The 25,124-nt window shown below is 36.8% G+C and overlaps 1 protein-coding gene across 3 annotated transcripts in view; it reads left to right on the top strand.

Moving 5' to 3' along the window:
• DMD (dystrophin) overlaps positions 1-25,124 on the top strand; it is a 1,878,371-nt gene that overhangs the window by 1,162,294 nt on the left and 690,953 nt on the right. For all 3 annotated transcript variants that reach the window (XM_054566574.1, XM_054566573.1, XM_054566575.1), the window contains one exon: positions 16,563-16,727. In XM_054566574.1, coding sequence (XP_054422549.1) covers positions 16,563-16,727 — 165 coding nt within the window. The remainder of the gene's footprint in view (positions 1-16,562; positions 16,728-25,124) is intronic.

Consider the following 25,124-nt stretch of genomic DNA (forward strand, 5'->3'; position numbering starts at 1 on the left):
GGTGACAAGCAAGTGAAGTTCAGTGCTCATCAAGACTAAGAGTAATTCACGGGATAGAAGAACAATATTATTTAAACTGATTTTTCTCACTTTCACGCTGGCACATCGTTTCCATTTTTAAGTTGTTCGCTCCATTTTCTTTGGCTTTTTTCTGAATCGCACACCCTCTGGGAGAGAAAATGAAAGGATTTTAAAGTTAAATAATAATATAGATCATTGGACCTTGCTCAACGTTTACCACATGCAGTCTCTGGGTTCCAAATGTCAGCCGACTGCCATTGTAGGCTTCAGCTAGCCGGTCCCAGGCGGACGGCCAGCCAGACCAGACATTTGCGCTTCCTGGGTACACGCTTCCTCAGCAAGAGGCCAGGAGGGTTGCGGACTTTTTAAAACTTCCAATAGAGGGGGCTGTGTTGTGCATATTCAAAGTTATGTGAGGAGTTTGCCGAGAAGACATGAATTAATGAATGCTACAATGGAAGGGTTTTAACCCCAAGAACCACCACACCAGTCCACTCCTTAAAGCAGTTTTGGGATCCAGGCTGGGAGAAGACTTACAAGGGCTGGGGGTGGAGCCACAACTCCTTGGTCATCTAGAGCAGGAGTCAGCAAACACTATAAAGGCGCTGATAGTCAATATTATAGGATTTGTAGGTCAGAAGGTGTCAGCATAACTCTTCAGTGCTGCATTTCTAGTGCAATAAGGGCCATAGGGAATATGGAAATGAGTGGGCGTGGCCATGCTCCAGTAGTACTTTATTCATGGGCACACATTTGAATTTAATATAACTCCATGTACTTTTTATGTATCAAATGGCTTTTGGATTTTTTGGTCACATACTCAAAATGTAAAACACATTCCAAGCTCTCAGACTATACAAATACACATTGTGCCTGGATTTGAACCATGAGCCATCGTTTTGCTGATTTCTGCCCTAAACTCTTGTTGAAAGGGGCTTACAGCAACATTCCTGGCAGAAACCGAAACAGTTTGGCCCTGACTTCTACCTGGATGTTTTATTTATTTTTTCCAAAGAAATCAAATATTTCTTCTCTTCTTCCAGTTTCTTTCTGGCTATGATGAAGAGAGCCACCCACCTTCAAGTTTTACTCCCTTTCCTCATATTGTCGGTACACCTAGTAAAGTTGCAACTTCCCACTTGCCAATGGTATGTCCTCCCATTGTCGTGTTCAAAACCAATCAACACCCTCCCTACACATCACCATTCCCAGAAATAGCCATTCTATATCATAGTATTCTTTTATTTGTCAGTAAGATGAAAATTCCCAGGGACATTGATTTTCTTTAATGTTAGTCATGTTTTACCACATGATTAATGCAATATACATTTACTTCATAGTATAAATAACAATGCATTAATTTGCAGCAACATAGACTGTTACACAAAGAAAATATAAGTGTGAGTTATGCAGATTCTGTCATTTGTTCTAAAATACTTTTTAATGTTGATCTTGCAAAATATTATAATACAATGATTTCATTCAGCAGAGAGCAAAGAAAGAGAACTCCTTTTCAACGTGATTTTCTTTCTTTTGAGGAATCCATTTTGGAAAACAACACACTTTCTAGCCAGAAAAGGTTGAGACTAAAAGCAGCAACGCATTGTCATGTCATCACGGCTTTGAAATTTGTGTATGTATTTTAACACTCCTGGAAATTATTTTCCAAAATATTTTGTTCTGCTTTAAAAGGAATTCATGAGGATTAGTCAGTCTTTTAGACACAGCAGTCTTGAAGCAAGCACTATAGTGCGGCTCGCGGCACTGTCCAAGATAACTTCTCAGAACAGTGGGCATGTTCTCTACCTGTATTGTCCGATACATCGTGGCTCTTCATTCAGCAATGGAAATGGCAGGTGCAACTGAGGAGCTGATTTTAAAATTGTATTTCATTTTAAGTAATTTAAATTTACAGTTATATTTAAATAGTTTTTGAGTTTAAATATTTAAATTGTTTTTAATGAAACTTCACAAATTGAGGATTTGCAATCATGCAGCATATTTTTTTTTTTTTTGCCTTTTTTTCTCTGAAGTTTATAGCCTGGGATATAGTGATTTAGAGAAATGAACAAAGGAAAAGAGTCTGGTTTTTAGAAATCCTGTTACTAAAACAGCTCATTTCAACTGAAATCTTAAGGATTATCTTCAAAAAGATCAAGCTATTATAATGTATTATGATTCCTGTTGCTTTGGTAAAATTACACAGATCCTGGCTTCCTTTTCCTTGAATTTTGATCAAACAAAACAAATGAACTAAACACACATGCACCAAAAAACAGTGTGTCCTAAGAATCCAAAGGACTTTTTTCTGTATCATTTAGCCTGCTGCTGAGGTCCTTCAAGGAAATAAGAACAGAGACTGCTGATGGGAAAGTGTGAGAATAAAGTAGCTCTTTTCCTTGTCTTAGAATAAGTATGGGCTGGAAGAGAGGAAAAGAGAAAAATATGGGGTTAATTTGTAACATCACATTCTGTAGAGTGCGTACGTGCCATATAAAATTACATTTTAACGTCTTTGTGAGTTTTATTGTCCTCAGGGTTTAAACAGTATGCGATCAAAATCACATTATGTAGTAAAGAGTGTGTGGCTAGGTGAATAGTTAGGTGGGTATAAATCCCACTAAAATCCATTGTAGAAGATAAATGATAGCCATTGAAATTTGGACAAATCAATTTCCCCAATTCACTTTACTTGTCTAATGCCTCTGGGAACCCTTATAGGTCTTGTTACCTAACTTTAGGGTGGGTTTGAATCAAGGTGAACAGGCAACAAATATTTCCCATCAACTACATGTATTAATGAGGATTATTTTTACTATGGAGTTTGTCGCTTATACTGTAATCTAAGAAATTAATGAACAAGAATACTGATCATGAACAACAAGGTTTATTTAAAAGCCAATATGAGTTTAGTGTAGTAATAAGGGCCAAGTTCTCCAAGGACTGCAAACCTATTTATTGTACGTCAGATTTTACTGACTTTGAAATCTCCCCAGAAATGTTTATTTACCTCATCATGTATTATGCATTTTCAGATCTTTAGCAACAATAACAAAATTCAGATGTGGTGATGCAGTGGCTATGTAATAAAACTAATATACACTGTGATTTGATACAGGAGACTTATACTGCACTAGTATATTCACTTAAAACTGGTAGCAATATAGGAAATATAGATCTTTAAATATTGTAAGTAATAACCACATGCTTTAAAAAGAAAACCCACTTACTTTTAATCCTAATAGCTTTGACATGTGGCAGGGGTGACTGTCCTAAAAATGAATTGTAATTGGTCACTTGAAAATTGTATATACAAAGGGGAAGAGCGGAGGGAGGGAGGGAGGGAGGGAGGGAGGGAGAGGGCAAGGGAAAGTGGTGGGGGGTTGGCAGAGACAAATGTATTTGAAAAAATACACTAATTAATTTAAAGAAAAGAAAATTGTATATGGATTTATAATTTTTAAATGGCTGGTGGCATGTAACTATAATGTATTTTTCAGTTTTATAGTCATTATTCTTTTATAAAATTTCCAGAGGGAAAGAAAATAAACAACCTCCTAGTGAGGGATATTTTACCATGAGACTAGTTGTAAAAAATTATTGAGTATTGTACCTGAGAATATATCTTTCCTAAGTTCTGCTTCTCTGGTAGCTTTGATTTATTGAGGTTGAAAAATATGCAAGGTGAAATGAGTTCTCCAAATATTTTATACCACACGTATTTTATCCAAAGGAAGATAATGGTCTACTTGAATCATTTACTTGGTAATGCTAAATTGGGGGCACTTTGTAAAATTTTTGATTGATAGCATGAGAGTATTTGTTTAAAATGCATTCAAAGTGTACTGTTATTTAGCATTTTTTCAGGAGGAAGAGTATTGGCAGTGAAGGTTATACTCATCCATACAGTGGGTGACTTGAATCAACTAAAAAAGCAATAGACTTTCAGATACTTGATAGGACAGCGACTAGAAGAAAAACAGTTACTAGGTAAATATTCACTGAATTAATTGCACGGGAAATGTTCCTGCTAGTGCTTTAATTAATGTGTATCTAATCTTGTCTCTGGCTCCAGAATCCATGACATCAACATAACTAACAAAAAAGAAAAATGTCAAGAATTGAGCCTTCTACATGTGTTGTTAGTTTTCTTGACTGACCAGATGCTACCCTTTCATAGCCCTCTGTTTCTTTAATCACATTTCACCAGCACAGCTGCCAGGCAAGAGCTGGTTTCACTGTTCCGGTGATACACTAAGATAAGAAGCAGTGCTAGAAATGCAACATACGTGAGAACATGAGTACTCGGAAGAGAGTTCGGCTTTTAATCCCCAGCTTTCATTTCTCTGTTCTCTGTTCTCTTAGCAAATGATCAGTTGGTTTCTGTGATTTGTGCATTCAGCAAATGCTAGTCCGTATAAGAGAAAGTGGTAAAGGCATACAAAGTTGTGAAATTCAGTTGTGGCTGAATGTGTGCGATGTGTGTGTATGCGTGTCCAAGCTTTTGGGGAGAGAGACGCGGAGAGGATGCAAGTTGAACAAGAATAGTTAAAATGGAAAAAAAAAAAAACACCAATACTTGACAGGGTCTGTTGGAGTAGCACAGAGAAGAAATGCTACAGAGTTTATTAGAAAGAATAATTATTTCCATCCGAGAGGGGTCAGGCAATCTTCTTTGAGGAAGTGGCACTTTCATTACCCAAAACATGAAGGATGGAGAAGGGTTTTATATGTGTTAATTAAGAAACGAGGTCTTTTATTCACGGAAAAGAAGACATTTCAATGGTTAAGTAGATGATGACAGGGAAACAGAAAGAAGAAAAAAAAGTCAAGGCTCTTTCCAAGAATGATGAGGTCACTGCTGTTTTGACCAAAATGGAGTTTGGTTGTCACAGAGATTTGAAGAACGGTAGATAAAGTCAGATTATCGAGAGTTTTTGTTTTTGTTTTTGTTTTTGTTGTTTTTAGGCAGGCTAAAGAATTTGGAGGCACTTGGGAATCCATTGTGTGATTTAAGCAAGAAAATAAAACAAGGGGCAATTTTGGAAGTTGAATTTTGTAGCTGCAAGGACAATAGGATTTTATCACCCCACATACATTCAAAGTTACAAAGGAATTATAGTAAGATCCAATCAGTACCTAAAGGGATTGATTTGAAGAAAGGCTGTGAAAGTGAACTTTTTTTGGACTTCTGTGTTTTCTCAAAGTCATGTAACTAAAAGGAATGGGCAACAAAAGAGCATGAGCTTCTCAGCTTGACTTCTTGTTCTAGTTCCATTCAAATTCTAGTTCCATTACCATTACTGGCTCTGTAACTTTGGGCAAGTCACCTAGCCTCTCTGTCAGTTTTTTGTGTGTAAAATGGGGACAATAATAGTACCTACATGTCGGGTTGTTATTAAATGTTGTTAGTATATAAAAAACACTTAGAATAATGCTTGGCACATTAGAGTACTACACAAATATTCTATTTCCGTAGATGAAATACATATGCACTTATATTAAAGATAGCCATTTTCATAGTAAGACTAGTACATATTCATTGCAGAAAAATTAAAGGTACAACTAAGAAAAGATGGCCTACAACCCAAAAATTGCAACTTTAAAACTTTGGGTACATCATACATTTTCCATATCGCTGAATATATATCTATGTCACTTTTAAAATAGCTGCACAGTATTTCACTGAATGGATGGTCCATAACTGTCACCCATACCTTACTGGTTAGCATTTAAGCTATATTAAATGATATGTTTGGCATTTATAAATGGCTCTGTGGCAAATATTCTTGTAGTTTAATATATGTACACATCATTATTGCATTAACAGGTTATTACAAGTAGAATTTCTGGTCTAAGTATGAGACTATGCTTATATTTGGATATATACTGTAAAATTCTACCCTGCCCACTTCCAACCGCATCCCCAGGGACATTCCAATTTCCTGCTTACCAGTGGTCTAGGAGAGGGCCCGGTTTCCCGCATTATTGCTATTGTATGACTCCACTATAGTGTAGTGCTCGGCAGTTTTTATATTCTTTGCCGAATAAGCAGGTGCAATATTACATCTCACTGTTTGAATTTCATTTCTATGGTTGTTAGTCAAGTTAAGTAGTTTTAACAGACTTAGAGATCAGTCATAATTTTTCTTTCCGGGATCGTCTAAACTTTTGATCCTTGTTCAACTTTTTTCTGTTGATTGTTCATTTTTTTTTCCTGTTGATCTGTGAGAATGGTTTTATCTTCAGAGTGTCTGTGAAATTATTTAAGATGTATTATTTTATTTTTGGTTTTGATTTTTCCTTTACTTGTTTGATTTTTTTTTAATGTAAGGACATTTTACATTTTATGTGATTTTTCAATCAAATAATAACTTAAGTTATTTTTATGGTTTCATAGTTACATCTAAAATTTCAGTCACCTGATATTCAGTTTGGAATTATTTGAGATAGGAATTTTAAAATTGAATTAAATTCAATCAAATGTCATCTATATTTTTAAGTATGAAAGGTTCAGAATTCAGCATTTATCATTGACTTCTTTGAAAATAATGCTAGTTTATCATGTAAATGGTGGCATTTTTGAATTGACAATTTGATCATTATAACAACTTATTTTATCCATATCTTCATTTTTTTAAATTATTTTTTCTTTTCTTAAAGATTTTTATTCATTTATTTATTTTTAGAGAGAGGGGAAAGGAGGGAGAAAAAGAGGGAGAGAAACACCAATGTGGTTGCCTCCCATGTGCCCCCTACTGGGGACCTGGCCTGTAACCCAGGCATGCACCCCGACTGGGAATCGAACCGGTGACCCTTTGGTTTGCAAGTTGGCAATCAATCCCTTGACCCATACCACCAGAGCCACATCTCTATTTTAAAATGAATGACAGACTTCAAAATATAGAAGTTACCTGAGGGTTATATAAAGATCATTTAATCATGACTTTGGATCAATCATTATCCAAAAAGCATTCTAATTTATCTTGCAGTCCCTATGTCATAGCCTTAACAAACATAAAGTAGGCTTTTTGTGTGTGTTTAAAACATATTTATACATATGCATTTTATCTATATTGTTTCATATTAAAGTTGACTTCTAATTGTGTATAACTTCAATGATAAGTATTTATATAAATTGTTCCTATAAAAATGAAAACTTTTGAAAAATATGTTTCAATACTACTTTTATCAAGTAATATATTAGATTTTGACATAGCAGAAAGTATGTTTTGGGAGAGATGAGAAAGGAAACACTAGAATTTTGAGTCCAGGACAACCTAGATGTTTAATGCCAAGTTACTGACCGACTAGTAACCTTAGGAATATTACTTAGAGTTTTGAGCTTTAATTTCCTCATTTGTTAAATGAGAAATTAATATATATTTTGGAGGATCACAGATGAGCTTAAGGGAGCTAATAGAACTAAAATCTGTGATATAGTACCCAAATGATATTGCAAATCTAAGTTATAATAGCAATTTTATTGTTGCTAATATTTTGGAGGGATAGTCAGTGACTCAACCGGTACTATGCATTTATTTTTATTTAACATTTAAAACATATGATATAATACTCTTTTTGTGTGATAACTTTATAAAAGGCCAAAATATATTAACATTTAAATAAAAAATTATCTATAATTGGTAACACCCCCAAAATCATAGTTAATAATTTGGTGTATATATTTCCAATTATTTAAAAATATGTATATGTTTATGTGTATATATTGATATGTAAAATATACACAGAAAATCAAAGACAATTTATGGCTGGTATATACTTTTTTATTAATATGTCACGAATATTTTTCAATATAATAGAATGTTTTTCATGATATGTACTTTCATGGATGCCAAGAATTCCATTATATGGATACAATTTATTCTACTTGGGGGATTTTGTTTCAGTTTTTCACTAGTATAGGTGACAGAATTGATTGAGCATTCTTGTTATGTGTCTCTATGTATATCTCAGATATCCCCCTAGGAAAATTTATAGATGTATAATTTTGTGGTTGAAAGGAATGAATACTTTTAAGGCTTTAAAATATTTTCATGTAATCTTTTAAACTGAAGGATAAGAGATGCATAGAGAAGTGCACAAATCATAAGAAGTTGACAGGTTTTTTTCAAAGTTAGCATAGTCATGCTACTAGCATCCAGATCGAGAATATAGACCCTGGATGGTGTGGCTCAGTGGATTGAGCACCGGCTTGTGAAGCAAAGGGTCGCCGGTTGATTCCGAGTGAGGGCACATGCCTGGGTTGCGGGCCAGGTCCCCAGTAGGGGGCACGCCAGAGGCAACCACACATGGATGTTTCTCTCTCTCTCTCTCTCTCTCTCTCTCTCCCTTCCCTTCTCCATAAAACTAAATAAATAACATCTTTAAAAAAAAAAAGAATTAGAACTTTAGCCCAGAAGCCTCTCGCATGCTTCTTTCCAGTTACTAATCCTTTTCCCAGCTCTTGCCCTCTCCCAAGCATAAGCACCCTTCTGATCTTGAACATCTCTGTTAGTTTTACCTGCCATTGAAATTAATATAAGTGGAATCATAGAGTACATGCCTTTATGTTTGACTTATCCTACTTAACATTACTTTTGGGAGATTCTTCTATACTAGTGCATGTATCATAAGTTTATTTATTCTCTTTACAATATTCCATAGTGTGAATATGCCAGTGTTTATCCATTTTACTTTTGGTACACATTTGGGTTGCGTCTAGTATGAGGCTATCATGAATAATGCTGTTATGATGTACATGTCCTTTAATACACACACACACACACATCTTCAGAATATACTTGGATGTAGAATGACTGGTTCAGATGATATGTGTATATTTATGTGACTTTGGAAAGAATGACAAACTGTTTGCCAATGTGGTTGTACCAAGTTACTATCTGCAGTGCTGTATGAGGCTTTCATTTCTTCCAAATCCTCATCAAGAATCTTGTTCCTGTCAGCCACTCTGGTGGATGTGAACTTGTACCTTATTACTGTTTAGTGTGTAGTCCTGTAATGATTAGAGCCATTTTACGTCTACTTATGTGAAGTCCTTGTGCAAATCTTTTGCCCATTAAAAATATTATTTATCTGTCTCTTTCTCATATACATCAGAGTTTTTTTTTAATACAAATCCTTTATCAGGCATGTGCACTGCAAGTATCTTCTTCCAACCTGGGCTCCACTTTTTGTCTTAGCAATATCTCTTGATGATTGAAGTTCATTTTATCAACCTTTTCCTTTATGGCTAGTGCATTTTATGTCTTGTTTAAGAAATAATCCCTTTCCCTGAAATCAACAAGACATTTTCCTCTATTTTCTTGTAGAAACGTTATTGTTTTGTTTTTTGCATGAAGGTACAGCAATGTGGAATTGATTGTTTTGTGTGTGTGTGTGGTGTAGAGTAAATGTCAAGATTTATTTTTTAATTTGTGAAACATACATACAATGGAATATTACTTAGCCATAAAAAATGTAATCTTAACCATTTTCTGCAAACATGGGTGGACCTAGAGGGTAGTATGCTAAGTGAAATAAGTCAGTCAGACAAAGACAAATCCCCCATGACTTTACTTATCTGTGGAATCTAAAGAAGAAAATGAGCAAACCAACAAAATAGAGACTCAGATACAGAGAACAGATCGATGGCTGCTAGAGGGGAGGGGGCTTGAGGTCCTGGGTGAAAAAGGTGAAGAGATAAGAAGTACAAATTGGTAGTTACAAAATAGTCACGGGGATGTAAAATAAAGCATAGGGAATATAGTTATATTCTAACAAACATGCATGGTGCCAGATGGGTACTGGAAATATCAGGGGAACCCCTTGTAAAGAATAAGATCGTCTAACCACTATGCTGTACACCTGAAACTAATACAAAATAATTTGAATATAAACTGTAATTGAAAAATAAAATGAAAAAAAAAGATTTTTTCATATGAGTAGCCAATTAACCTGGGACCATTTATTGAAATCATCCACTCTTCACTAAAGTGGCATCATTGCCATAATTAAGTAAACATTATAATCTATTCTCACAGAAGTACCACACAGAATTAATTATAATAAATATTGATATCTGGTTGTAAGCATTCTCTTTTTGAGGTTAAAGACACTAAGCACACAAATGCATTGTATTTTAATTTTTTCAATTACAGTTTACATTCAGTCTCTCTCTGTATTAGTGTGAGATGTACAGCAAAGATGTTAGAAAACCATGCGCTTTACAGTGGCTCCCACAGGGTCTCATACATACTCATCCCGATGTTATTGCCTGTATTCCCTACGCTGTTAAGCTTTGTGATTCTTCAAGATTTCTTTGGATGTTCTTAGCCCATTGGATTTCCTCTAAATCTTAGCGTTGTATGTCAATTTTTATTAAAAACTAGCTGTTGCAGCTTTGATTGGGATTGCATTGAATTTACACAGAATTTGAAGAGAGCTGACATCTTTACAATATTGGACTTGCCAACTGGTTCCTTCAATTGATTCCTTCCAATAGAAGAACAAGTTAAATTCCTTTATTTGTTTAGCTGTTCCCTAATCTCTTAGTGATGTTTGTAGGTTTTCAGGTAGACGTATTGCCTTTTGTTTTGAATTTTATCAAATTACTCCCTACAAATGTAAGAATGTATGCTCCAACAAATATCATAAGAGTGCTTATTTTCCAGAACTTTGACTAATACCTTTTACAAAAGTCAATATAATATTGACTTTTTTTTTTAAATTAATTTATTTACTTTTTAAATACATTTGTCTCTGCCTTCCCCCCACCTCTTTCCCTTGCCCCCTCCCACCTTCCCTCCCTCAGCTCTTCCCCTTTGGTTTTGTCCATGAGTCCTTGCTCTATGTTCCTTGACTTTCCCCTTCCCTTCCCTTTCCCTGCCCCCCCCCTTCCCTCTTGTCTCTGTTGATTTCTTTTCCTTTTAGAATAGGCAAATGATGGTATATTGTTGCCGTTTAAATTTGCATTCCATCGATTAGTTGGTGATGGGACTTTTCCCTTGTTTATCAGCGGTTTGCATTTTGTGTCAAATTCCCTGTTTATATTCTTTATCCAGTTTTCCAGTATGTCCTCCATCTCTCTTCATTTATTGAATGATCTACTTATATGTAATAATGTTGCCCTTTGTCTGATAGATGCTGTTAATATACCCAGTTGTCATTGATTTTTAATTTTGCTCATTAATCTTAATTTCTAATGAACAATACAAATATTATATGTAATAGTTTATTTATATTCCTTTCTGCTTCTAAAGGGCTTTCCCGTGCCAGTATTTTATTCTAGTTTTATTATTGTTAATTTTTACACTTAAATGCTGTGACTTATCTAGAATATCTTTGGTGTAAGCTATGAAGTCAATATTTAATGTTTATTTCTAAAACAGACACCTCTGTTTATCTTAATGTTAAAATTTCTACACATTTGAAATTAAAATTCAGAAATTGAAAGAAAGGGAAGCTAATCAGGTGTGAAATTAGGTCAAGATTCTGTTAGATACTAAATTAATATATAAGGGAACTGGATGTTTTTAATTGTTTTCTTTCACCATAAGGAGTATATTCTATGAAGAGCATGGTTTTATAATCTTAAAAAGATTATTAAGAAAAAAATGGTACATTTTACTGGTAAAGTGTTTTGCATTTGTATTTTGATAAGAATATGAAGCCATAAATATAATAGTAAATTGTACTAAAACATATAGAAAGTGACATAAAACTCAGTCTACATCATAAATTATTCACAACAGCTGGGGTTTTTTTTTCTTCCCATGAAGTTTTCACTATATAGGAGAAGCCACCAATTCCCGAATACTCTCTTGACTGGGGGAAGCGTAGAAGTTCTATGTTTGATGATCTCAAATTCCCCCCTCCCATTAACTGATACTGTCATAGGAAAATAATCAGAGGCTTTCTGACTGATGGTTTTAGATATGTCATAGCCTTTTAATAATGATTTGTTAGTAAAATACATCAAGTATAATTTCTCACCACTAGTTTTTGGTATGAAGAAAAGCTAGTAGTTTTCCTTTCCCAATTAACTTATGTCTTTGCAAAAGAAATCCATTTCTGTTTTTCAGAGATTGAAAAATAAGGGCAAAATGCCTCCCACCCCATCCACCATCTGTCCTACCATCACCAAGCGATGATTTTAGTTTCAGAAATGTATCTACAGCATATATTCCTAGAAGTAAAGGTTCTGGGACAAAGGTTACACGCACTTAATAGATATTACCAAGCTGTCTTCCAGGAAGGGTACGCCAGTCTGTATACCCCAAAGGCCATGGGTGAGAGTCTGTGTTTTTAGGCTTAGATTTTTGTCAGTGCAATAGGTGAAATTTTTCGGATCTCTCATTATGACCACGGCTTAGCTTCTTTTTGTATGTTTAAAATCCACTTGTGTTCTTCTTTTTGGTCAACCGTCCTTACCTTTCGTTTGATTGTCTTTTGCATTTTTGCTAATTGGCAGAAGTTCTCTTATTTGTTAGGAAAACTTCTCTTATCCGAGATGTGGGTCACAAATATTATTTTTTTCACAATTTGTCCTTTGGCTTTGCTTTTAGTTTAGTTTGCTTTGCCATGCAGATGTTTTTCATATTTATATAGTCCAATTTACTGATATTTTTATCTGTTAATTAAAGCTGCTTAACATGGGGATAAAATTACATTTTTATGTTGTTGACTACTCTGGACATGTATTCTTCTTACATTAAAAAAAGAAATTAATTCTGAATTTGGAAAATGTTTGTCTTTCAGTCAACAGCTCTGTATTGAAAGTCTATCATGTACAGAAATCCAGCTCATCCGGAAGTCAAAGTTCAGTGAGGCAGGTCAATGTCAGTGACAAATGAAACAGTGTAAATGCTATAGAGGGAGGGGGCCCGAGGTCTATAAGGACATACCTAATGCAAATGTCATAACTAAGCTGGTAACTACTGTGCCCCACAATCTCATTATAAGCTATCGTTTCATTATTTCAGATATAATCCGTATCTCACCAATTGCACTCTTTTCTGCCAGGAATTTTTCCCTCTCTGTAACCAGGAAGGAAAGGGTTGGAAGGAAGAGAAGGAAACCAACAACCTTAGTTAAAAGTTACACAGACTTTTGGGCTTGTAGATGAAGCCTAAATGGAACACACACTGTTTTGGGATTGGATAGAAATGAGTTCAAAGCTCGATCTTAGAGATTTTAGAAAAATACGATGGCTATTATTTCCAATAGCCTCAGAATCTAGAGGCTTTTAGCTGCTTCAAGTTGAAGCCGTAAAAGGCTTTTTACATATACTTGTGACTAGGAAATGATCCAGGAGAAAAGAAACTAGCTACCACCTCATACTGAATACTTATACCTAAATACTGAAAATGATAAATTAAGGGCATTATGAGATTATATATTATATACATGGAGTTACATTTGTGATAGCAACTACCACACACATTCACCCACTCACACACACACACACACACACACACACACACACACACATATAAATATAGTTCAGCACATAGATGTCTTTTTGGGTTAGAACTCATGCAGTACAAATAGGTCTTCATCTAATACTGTGTTTGCTTGGCTTTATAGCAGGATACAAGTCAGACAAAGCAAATACAGCGTCATGATTCATTGTTCATTGACAAACATTCCATGCTACCCACACATATTGCTTCCTTTGACTCCTCACCCCACACAGAAAAAGGCTGGCAGGAATGAAAACCAAGGTTTGCTCAGGACACCTCTGAGAAGCCACAGTCTCTCTTTCCCTTCCACATGTATATCATTTTAGTCATATAGAGCCAAGGTCTATATTCGAACTCACAGATCCCCAATCCAGATACGATTGCGTACAACAAACAAGGCAGGCCCAACATATCCCATTCATCTTCAAGTTAGTGTTCCAAGGAAACATTGTTGCGGGAGCCTAAGGTCTGGCCCAGGCTGACCTGCATCAGCCCAGGCTGGATAGATGCTATAACTTAAAACAACTGGGTGTATTTACAGCATCTATCCAGCCTGGGCTGATGTAGGTCAGCCTGGGCCAATTTACTCATACATTCACATACATTTTATGTTCATACATTCACATACATTTTATGTAACATATATAAATATATTTACAATATATTTCAGAAATGCCTATTGTTTACATATAATAAGAGCTTATAAAAAATCCATTCCCCTAGAAATTAATTGACAAATTGCTTTGTCCATGAATACATCTCCTTCTTACCCCACACCTCTTGGATTCAATTAAAGAATATAATGTTCATTAGCTACTTCTTTCATTGTTTTTAGGTTTTTTAAATAACATTTTGTTAAGTTACGGTATTTTGCTGTGTATAATGCACACTTTTTTGCCCAAATTTTTGAGGGACAAATAAGGATGCGCATTATACATGGGGAGTACATGAAATACTTCCTATCTGTTCTTGTCTTTTGTAATTATTTGTTACATTAAATTTCTTGTACCACAACATGTTCAAAAATAAATGCTAAAATTCCTTTGTAATACAAAAAATAAGTCCCTAAATATACATAAATAAAAAATGGAATTCAAATGGAAGATTTTTTTCCCCTGAAAGTTTGTGCCTGAAACATGGGATGTGCATTATACATGGCAAAATATGGCAACATGTGCATATAAATAGGAAACTGAAAAACACAAGAGGCAAAGAACAAAGTCATTCATAACCCCAAGCAGTTTACACTTCCATGTGTCCATCTAACCCCCACCCACCGTGTATCTATACAACTGAGCCTCCGTTTTTATGTCATTAAAATCATACCATGCTTTTTCACACACCGTGAATATTTACCGTTTCAAAGTACCAAAACTGTATAAGTATTGAAGCACTTGTTCCAAAATATGGGGCATTGTTTAGATGATGCACGAGTATATTAGTGGGTATATTCAGTTAACTGGAAAAATGTTGTCTCTTCATAGCATAGTATTATAGGATAGATGTATATTACAACATTTGTGTTTATATTACCATGTGTATTTCTACATTAATGTTATATTTGTATTGTGATCATAATATTAATAATATAAAGAGTTGCCATTGTAGGTTCACGTTCTTTATTTCCGTGTTAGACCTGGATAATCTGAAGAAAAAGGCTTTATTCTTGCTTACCTTGGTTCTCTACTTACACTTCAGCTTGAACAATAATCACTAACACTTAATGACTTCATTGTCATTCAGTATCATCCAGAACATTGCTCTAGAAGTTATCACCTGCGTATAATAGGAAACTATTTACATGATTTACATTCAATTCTTTTTTTAAAGGATTTTATTTATTTTTAGAGAGAAGGGAAAAAGAGAGGGAGACATTAATGTGTGCTTGCCCCTTGCGCGCCCCCTACTGGGGACCTGGCCCACAACGCAAGCATATGCCCTGACTGGGAATCGAACTAGCAACCCTTTTGTTCACAGGCCGGCATTCAATCCACTGAGCCTCACCAGCCAGGGTGATTTACTTTCAATTCTTACAGTGACCATATGAAGCAGGTACTGTCATTATCCTCATTCCTTAGAGAAAGCAGTTAGAGTTAAAGACCTTGGCTAACATGCCAGAAAAGTGCTAGAACCGCGAATTAAAACCAAGCAGCCTAAGTCTAGACCCCACAATGTTGAACAGCATAACATACTGCTTCCCTAATGATTTCAAGTTCTCATCCCCAGTGTTATCATCCATTTATAAAATTGGAATAATAATAGTACTTATATCATAGGGTTTTTCAGTGGATTGAAGAAGGCAAATGTGAAATTTCCAAAACAGTGCTTGGTTCATAGTAAGCCTTTAAGAAAAATAACCTGTAATCATTCTCTTATATTCTACTGTAATCCAAATGATCTTTTTACTTTTTATTTTAATCTTCTGATTCTGTTTTACTTGATTATATTAGAGCCCACAAACTAGCACTCACAAAAATGCTTATCTCCTCAATTTTCTTTGTACATAAAAGAATTCCCTTGTATAATTTTTGTTAACATAAAAGAAAGTTAGAAACAAGTATAAAGGCAGAGTGTCTGGCATATAATACACAGCACACCATTATGTTTAATAAGTGAATGGTTAAGTGAAGAATACAATCCTTTAATTTTATTGGCTGGAGTTGGGTTTTTGTTTGAGTGGGTGTGTGTTTTCAATTTCCAAGAAAAGGCTTGTTGTCTTCTGAGTGTATAATTTTGGGAAAGACTATTAATCAATGATTTGTAATATATAAGTTAAATCCTAGCATGTAACACTCGTCAGCCATCAATATCACGTTGTTAAAATACCAAATACAGTAAATTTCTATAACATTCTATGACAAATAAGTTTTGAAAATATTTTTTTCTTTTTTCAAATTAATGTTTTGGGTTCCTTTAGATGTATTTCCAGCAGTGGAATCACCGGGTCAGAAGGCAAGTCCATTTTTAATTTTTTGAAGTATCTCCATACTGCTTTCCACAGTGGCTGTACCAGTCTGCAAAAGGGTTCACCTTTTTTAATTTAAATCATGAGAATCTTGTCCTTTCGTTTTCTTTCAGGTTTCTAGAGATTTACCTGTGAAACAAGGAGAAATTGAGGCTCACATACAAGATCTTGGACAGATTGAAGAGCAATTAAATCGTCTGCTTCTGTGGCTGTCTCCTGTTAGGAATCAGTTGGAAATTCTCAATCAACCAAATCAAACAGGACCATTTGACATTAAGGTAGGGACACATTGCTTTCAATATTGTTTTCCAAAAGAATGGCAACATCAGAGAACTAAGTTTCTCATTTGTCATCATCATTATGATTGTTCTTACATTGATTATTATTATTTGACTCACATTTTCTGTTTGTTTCCAGCATTTACCAGCAATTACGTATTCATTCAACTCATATCACTAAAATTCCTTCCATCATATTCGCTACTGCAATCCATTTTCTATCCCTACTTTATTTGCATTTAATATATGTTTGTAGACTTCTTAGCTAAAACTGAGGTCATTAGGAGATGAGGTACTTATAAAATAAAGTATAGGCTCTTTAGTAGACTTTATAACTCCCTTTCAGACTGAATGCAGCTTACCTTTCTCTCCTCTTATTCTGTCAACAACCTCTCCTTATATTCTAGCCACAGCAGATTATATCGTATCTTTATATGCGTGCTGCCTCATGGCATGTGTTTGTTCTTGACTTTCTTTAAGTGACTTCTGTCTCTTTTTCTCATGATGAATTTTCTTCCATCTTGCAAGACTGAATTCAATACCATTGCTTCTTTAAAGCTTTCTTCTATGTTCCAAGTAGAGTAAAAAACCCTTTTTAGGATTTCTTATAAACCTCTGTATCCATCTCCAATAGCCTCTGTACGTTGATTTACACTTAAATTTTAGACCTGACTACCTCATCCCACTGTTTTTGATCGTAGAGGGCATCTTCCTCTCTTCCTTATCCCCCCTTCCTTCTGCGTACCCCCCAGCCCAGGACTCAGTGTGTAATGGGCACTTGTTAGTATTTTTGAATCAGCCAATAGAGATGGTTGACAAGTCAGCCAGAGTGGTAATGAGCTATTACAGGTAAGCCTGCTGTTCAGATAGTTAGATACCACCACTTCCTTTTTCAGAGTCCCTGTCCACAATGTTCGTTTCCATCTTGTCTCCCTTCCCAGGATCACATGCAAAGGACTTGTCCCAACACGACACCCCATTTTTCACCCACCCGAGGGCCAACGCCATTAAACAGGGAATCCAATAGACCGGTCCAATCGAAAGTACAACCTATTAATTAATGTGATGGGTAACTTCAGACTAAATATGTTAAGTAACATCTTTAAGCAATTTTTTCTTTTAATTTATGGACCCAAATTCTTCCATTTATTTACTGTCTAAGATTATAGCAATCTAACATTTTTTAAAAATCTCCATAGAGTTGCTGCTTTGCAAGAAAATAAGTCAAGGATTTAAAAAGTGTGAGGCTCATCTAGAGAAGAAAAGTGAAAGTTTAGCAAAGGGGGGCTTGAGTCAGGATAGAGAGAGAGCGTACACGCTTTGATATAACTAAAATGAGTTACATTTGCAAAGTGTACTCCACTGGTTTTACGCCACCTTGTTCCTGATATTTATATCTCCCCTTCTGAAAGCTAAAGCGATGATACTGTGTAAGTCACAGGTCGACATTATTTCATCAGTGCTACACCTGGGCTCGACCAGTGGGATGGTATTGGGTTCAGTCTGACGATTAAACTCGAGTCACAATAGGCTTTACCCAGAACAAATTAAATTCACATTGAGGAAGCATATAGAACAGGTAACAACACAGCCTGCACAGAGACGGCACACTGGAGGTCTCGACACCAGGGCGTGGCTCCTGACGCACCAGTCCCGTACACTTGGGTCATACGTGGTGGTCACAAGGACAAGACCAGATGGGAGATAAATGACATCATCATTTAGGGGGGGCATCAGCTCTAGGATTCCTGAGTTTTTCCAACTAGCTAGTACATAGTGTCCTCAGAGGTATTTTAAAAGCACCCATTCTCAGCGCAACTGCAGCTCATCCATACTGACTTACCCTTACCCAATAAATAAATCTCAACAAAGAAGTACAGGAACTTGGTCCGATAAACAATGACCTCAGCCAGATTCTCAATTACTTTGGATCTAATATCTTCTTAAATATGTCTTGACTTAGTATTTCAAGGAGGAGAGACCATAAGCTCTTTGTTCCCAATCAGAAATGGCTTTTCGTAACACTGAAAAAAGCGCATTCCTTTACTTTGTAACTTCCTCTTCATTTACAATGTGCTTCTTCATTAAAATGATGACAAACATACTCGATGTTAGTCTCTGTATGTGGAATATATTTACAAGACAACAAAAGTCCAATGATACAAACGGACATTGTCCACTCAACCAAAGTGACTTTGGTCCCAGTCTTTGCCCCCCGCCCCCCGCCCCCCGAATCGTTCTCAAATATTGAAAACTTTTATGGGCCTTTGTCCGTGGCCCATGGGTTCCTGCCAAATGGGTTCCTGCCGTTTGGAACGAAAGCCAACCTCAGCCCGGTTAATCACTTCCCTTTATCAGAGCTGCAAGACACCGCTCACAATGCTGTGTGTCGTTTCAGAAAATCATGATATTTGTCTCCTGCGGCTTGGTCTGACTCACTGAGGGGAGATGCAGCTTCTTTTTATTCCAGCAGTAAAACTCCTTGGCTTCAATCCCCTGTGCATATTCTGAGTTTTTCATCTCTGGAGTGCAGATTTCAAAAATATTACTTTAGCCTTTTTCTTCAGCTTGTGGCTGTATCGAAGGGCGGGTGGGGGGGGGATGGTGTGGGAGATCATAAAATCGTATATAGAAAGACTTGTGAGTACCTTCCCCACCATAATTCTCAGACCCCTAGCTGGTAATCAGGAAGTAGCGACCTGTGCGAATAATTAATTTACGGAGTTCTTTATTTCTCTGTCTTGTTGTTATCCGTAGTCACTGTCTAAAAAATGAGTTATCGAGATTTGCAGAGTTCTGCTGTACGATAGGTGATCTTAGGCTGTACAGCCTGCTGTAGCCCTCTGCTTAAAGAGATTAAACTTTTTTTCAGTTAAAGAAAGATGGTAAAATGCACTTGGCTTAACTTTAAACTATTGGAAACTAAAAATAAACCTTTTACACAGTTTTGAGGACATGCCCATATTTTTAACGTAGGGAAAGAAATACCTTTTTAAAAATCTAAGAAAAGATTTAATGCAAAGAACATCAATGGACAAGCTGCCATTTCCTAAGTTAAATAACCCCGGGTGCGGGGAAGGGAGGGTGGTGTCTGGACGTGGTGGCAATGGCTACCTGTCTTGCCATCAAGTCAAAGTCTGAACACCTGTTAGAAAAATATGGCATGCCCTCTGTGAGGTGCGGTTTTGCCTGCTTGGCACTTCATGCTTATTGATGAAATGCAGCTAGCTGTGTAATGAAACCCAAATTAAAAAAAAAAAGTGCTTAAGGGCTCTGTTTTAATACATTGTTTATGCTGGTGTGAAAATTGACCGCACATCGCTTGGGTTGTGCAATTTACTCCCGAACTATTCCTATTCAGGAAATCCTGCAGATAGCAATATTCATTTTGAAAATCACCTCGCAAAACCCTTAGCAAGCTGAGAAACATAATCAATGAGACCGTGATATAGAGGGTGAAAATTAGGCATAATCACAACCCTTTCCCATCAGTCAGCCCACTAGAAGACATGCCTTTGAATTTTGATTCTCAAATGTATTCTCAATTTAGACATAAGATATGTTGATTTCAGATTTTAGAAATGATAATTAAATGCTAAGAACCAGGGACCAGTTAAAACTTCTATAAAGGGTCTTCTTAGGTTTTTCATCTTTAATGAATGTTTTCAGTAATGAGCTGCAGGTATACTGTTGATCTGACATGAAACTGCCTAAATCCTGCTTTCCAAACTTTTTATTAGGGGGGAAACATATAATTTTACGTTAAGTTTTACTGACTCCCGTGCTTTCCTATTGATGACAGGGAGGTTTTTCCCTCCCCTAAAAATGACTTTCCTTCTGTAGTCTGTAAATAAGCACGACTTACTACTCTGCCGGTTCTTCCTTACCATGTAAGAAAATTCCCCACGATGTCAAATCCACGCCAAATACTACCAAAGGACACAAATGTAGTGACCGAATGATAAAGCATCTGAACGCCCAAATCCTTCTCTGTATGTGTTCACATTGCTGCGAGAGTTGTCAAGGAAAAAAAAAATTGCACTGGACAACTTAGTAGGCAAGAAAGACTTTATTCTAGACTATTCGCTGGGGGACAGAGACTGAACTCAACTCGCACTGAAGCAAAAGGGAAGAAGGATTTTCAGCATTGGAATGAGCTCACGGAAAAGTCACTTTACACAGTGAGCTCCTCACCGGGAGAACATTAGAGGGGAGGTTGGTTAATGTGATTAAGCCATCTGTGTCTGCTAATTGTCGCTTATTGAAGGTAGGCTACTATCCTCCCACAGAGACAGGGAGACTGGGTGCTATCCTTCCTAATATCTACATTTCAAGGCATAGGTCCCAGGTCCTTGAGAAAGACATGCCTGGATTCTAGATAAATCTGTCAAAGAGGCAGAGAAGGGATTTACAATAAACCTCTGCCTAGTTGCATGGTGAATGAGGATGTTGTACTCACTCTTTTTGTCCAATAACTTTCAACCACTGTTTTCAGGACACCTTCCACAGAAATAGTTTCCTATCTAGTAGAAAACCTTTAAATGTTTTTCTAGAAAAGCACATTAGACATAAAAGAGGCCAGTGTACTCTTCTCTGTTTCTTACCTCTCTGATACCACCTCTTATAAAAATAAAAATAGCCCTGGCTGGCATGGCTCAGTGGATTGAGTGCCAGCCTGTGAACCAAAGGGTCGCTGGTTCGATTCCCAGTCAGGGTACATGCCTGGATTGCGCGCGAGAGGCAACCACCCATCGATGTTTCTCCCTCTTTTTCTCCCTCCCTTCCCCTCTGTCTAAAAATAAATAAATCTTTTAAAACTTAAATGAAATCAGAAAGCATATCCAGTTTAACTTCAGCTGGTACTCATGTATCTAAAGGGATAACCATTTAGATGTGAATGGTCACATTCCAAACAGTGAATTAAAGTAAATGTGCTAAGAAAAGTGAGGCCAGGCCCATAACCAGGCAGGAACCGGTCTAAAGTGTAGTCAAGCTAAGGAGAATGTTAACACACCTTCGTGAGTCCTCTCTTTGGTTCAAGGAAAACCAGGATAGTTGAACACTTAGGAGAGCCAGTCTGTGTAGTTCATTACAGAAGCTTTCTGTTGTTGAAGGGCTTATTGAACTGACTTTGAGACTTGGTAGGGAGAGGATATTTGCTGGATGGCGTGAACAACCAGGTATTTAATGAAAGCGATTTCCTCTGGAAGTTAGAGGAAAATCAAAGAATAATTACCATTAATTTGACAACAAACACAGGGACTAATTAAGAAGATTCCTAGAGCTTGGGTTGGGAACATCTGTTGATGGAGGACTGAGAATGGCAATGGTCATTTTATGACAGTTTGAACGCTTTCGGCAATGGCACAGACATCAGAGAGGTTTTGGGAAGATCGGCCACAGTCCTGGTTATTTCCTGGAGCAGAACAGGAGAGGTGTGAGCGGGCGGCCCACCCAGCAGCAGCCCCTGGCATGAAGGTTGTCCTTACATGAGCTACTGTGCTGATGAGTCCCTTGATGTTTATCAGATTGTCCAGCTTCAGCTCTCAGGGCTTCTCTAGATCCTGGGGCAAAAGTTCAAGTGCAAAACAAACTACAGTGTGAATAGGGATCTGGGCAGTCGGCTTTTAGTTCTCAGTAGCGCCAAGTCAGGAGAATAGGAGAAAAATGGGAAACATGAGTGCGGAGTGTTGTAGCCAGATATTAAAGGACACTAGAAAAATTGAAAAATTGGTAAGAACTGAGAAAATGTAAAAGAAGGCAGGATCCAGTCCAACTGACAGGCAGGTAACAAAAGCATGCAGTTCATGAGGAAATTGACAATAGCTCAAAGACAATGAACAGGACTAGAATCTGATAGGCTGTACTATCGTTTTCTATAGAAACATAACATTTTTGTCCACAGTCAACCTGTCTTTTGATCAGATACTCAAGATTCTTCTTGTTTATAAAATAAGGCCAGGCTCTTTACTTACACGGGTGCAGCATGGATAGTAATTGACCATGCCGCCCTTTTAAGATTTATATTTGTTGATAGTTCTTCAGAAAGAATCCTAGATTTGACTTTTAAAAGCCTCAGGAGGATAGAGAGCCAAGATAAGACCTTGCCATTAATTTTCCATCTGTACCTATAGATATGGATGAATTCCTCTACTCTCAAAGTCCTCCAAATATCCAAAGGATTTCCGGGCCTGCCAGAAAGCAGATTGCCTCATTCACATATAAGTCTGGACATCCCATAAGCCAGATACCAGGTCAATTTTCCCAAAAGGGCTTTGGAAGCATCGTCTCCAAAAAGTCAAAAGTGGTTCCTTAAAACTCTGGTTGTAACTTAATCTACACACATCATCCTCAACTGTGACATCCCAGTCAAAGCCTTGGTTATATAACTAACTTTCTTAATTACGTCCTAGCACGAAAGGGCAGATTTTATATTGAACATATGCAAATAATTGTAACACCATGAAAATAACAATTCTCAATGAGTATTTCTGAACTCTGGAGGGTTCAAGCAGGGAGAAAAAGATAAATGTATCACTTCTGTGTACAAAACTATAATCTACTAAATTTCTATGAGTTTGAGATAGCCTAAGAGAGAAGCAAAAGGAGTCTCTTCTATCAAGAAAATAGAACATTAAGGCATCAGCAATTGTCCAAACAAAAGCCCTAATCAAATTATCCCACATCAGTTCATTCAGTTTCCATGTAATTGATTCTTGTTTTGCGTGATCTCGGGTCAGCAGCAGCATAAACCCAGCAGCTTCTCTACTAGAGTTCTGGACATCCTGTGTCAGGCCAGTGGAATGGTCTCAAAGTTATTTCAGCAAAGCTACCAGGAGGCTGTGCCCTTGGGTACCAGGGCATAGCCCTTTCCACGGGCCTCTAAGGCAGTACGTTCTTGAAAACGAGCATTCTGGCCTGCAGCTGAGTGCAAGCCATCTCGGGGAAGCCTCAGAGTAAGCAACAACTACGCGTGAAGGTCGCAAGGCTGCGAATTGCCGTGGTTAAAGACCTGATGGGAGTTCATTATGATAAGGAAATGTGATTGTTTCTGTGGCACAAAGCATGTTAAATAATAACTGGAATTAGGACTGATAACAGTATACTGTTGTGTAATATTAGGCAAAGCAGCAGCAGGACATACCCACAGCAGGGATATTAACAGATCATCCCATTACTGAAATGTTTACACCAATAACATTTGACCTGTGTAAATACAACCCAGGGAAGGGGAAACATCTCTTCTTATTTGATGATGCTTTTCATGCAACTCAGCATAGCAAATAAACCTAATTATTTTTAAGAACTCTTTTTTTAGAAGGTGAGGGAACTAGCCTTTTAAGACGTTTCTTCTTTTAAAGATTTATTTATTGATTTTTTAGAGAGAGAGGAAGAGAGGGAGAAATGGAGGGAGAGAAACATTGATGTGTGAGAGAAACCTCATTGATCAGTTGCCTCTCACATGCGGACCCGCTACACAGGAATGTACCCCAACCGGGAATTGAACAAGCAACCTTTCATTTTGCGGGATGATGCACAACCAACTGTCCCACACTGGTCAGGGATACTCTTTTAAGATTTTCAAGTCAGTTTGAAATTAAAATTTCATTGAGGATTTGATTTGCGGAAGGCAAAATATCAAAGGTTGTCAAAAAGGTGAAAAAGTTTGAACACTTTGTTAAACAGGATCATGGGCCACTGAAACAATGCTTGGCTACCCGTTTACCCAGTGACAATAAAAGTTTTCAGAAGTAAATATAGGAGGTAACCTGGTTGTAAAAAGACTCCAGCTCTTTCAAATGTGAGATGACTTCGCTGTCTCCAGTAATCAAGGACATGATAAAATCAACATAAAACACAGGAAATTATTCTGGTAAGCCAGAATCGTTGCCTAGGTGGATTGCTCAAAAGATAAAGAAAAGCCTTTTATGATCTCTTACTGAGAACAGAATTATAATCCAAAAAAAGTTTGGCATTTTAATGAAGAGAAGAGTAAACGCTAGTTTTGCCTTAGTATACCGTTGATACTAAAGCTCATTTTTGTATTGAATGTATCGGGATGACAGTGGTTCGCAGAACCATACAGGTTTCAAGTGTACAACACAACAAAACACCATCTGCACACTGCATTGTACGCCCACCGCCCCAAGCAAAGTGTGTTTTTTTCCCCATCCCTTTGCCCCAAGTCTGTTGAGGTCCAACTGGGTAAAGGAAAGTTCTTGGATATAGAAATTCTGATGGGTCAAAGACTGACTCACTTTACACCCCTGTTCTGCATTTACCAGGGGTATTGCATTTATGGGACAGGACTCTCATTCACTGATCCTCAGGAAAGAATCTGTTGGTGGAAATATCTCACCTGTCCGCATGCAGCTAGAAGAGACACACGTGACTCCC

The sequence above is a fragment of the Pteronotus mesoamericanus genome, unplaced genomic scaffold (genome assembly GCF_021234165.1).
Source record: "Pteronotus mesoamericanus isolate MK-2021 breed Mesoamerican mustached bat unplaced genomic scaffold, CSHL_Meso_final contig_173, whole genome shotgun sequence".
In the NCBI taxonomy this organism is placed as follows: domain Eukaryota; kingdom Metazoa; phylum Chordata; class Mammalia; order Chiroptera; family Mormoopidae; genus Pteronotus; species Pteronotus mesoamericanus.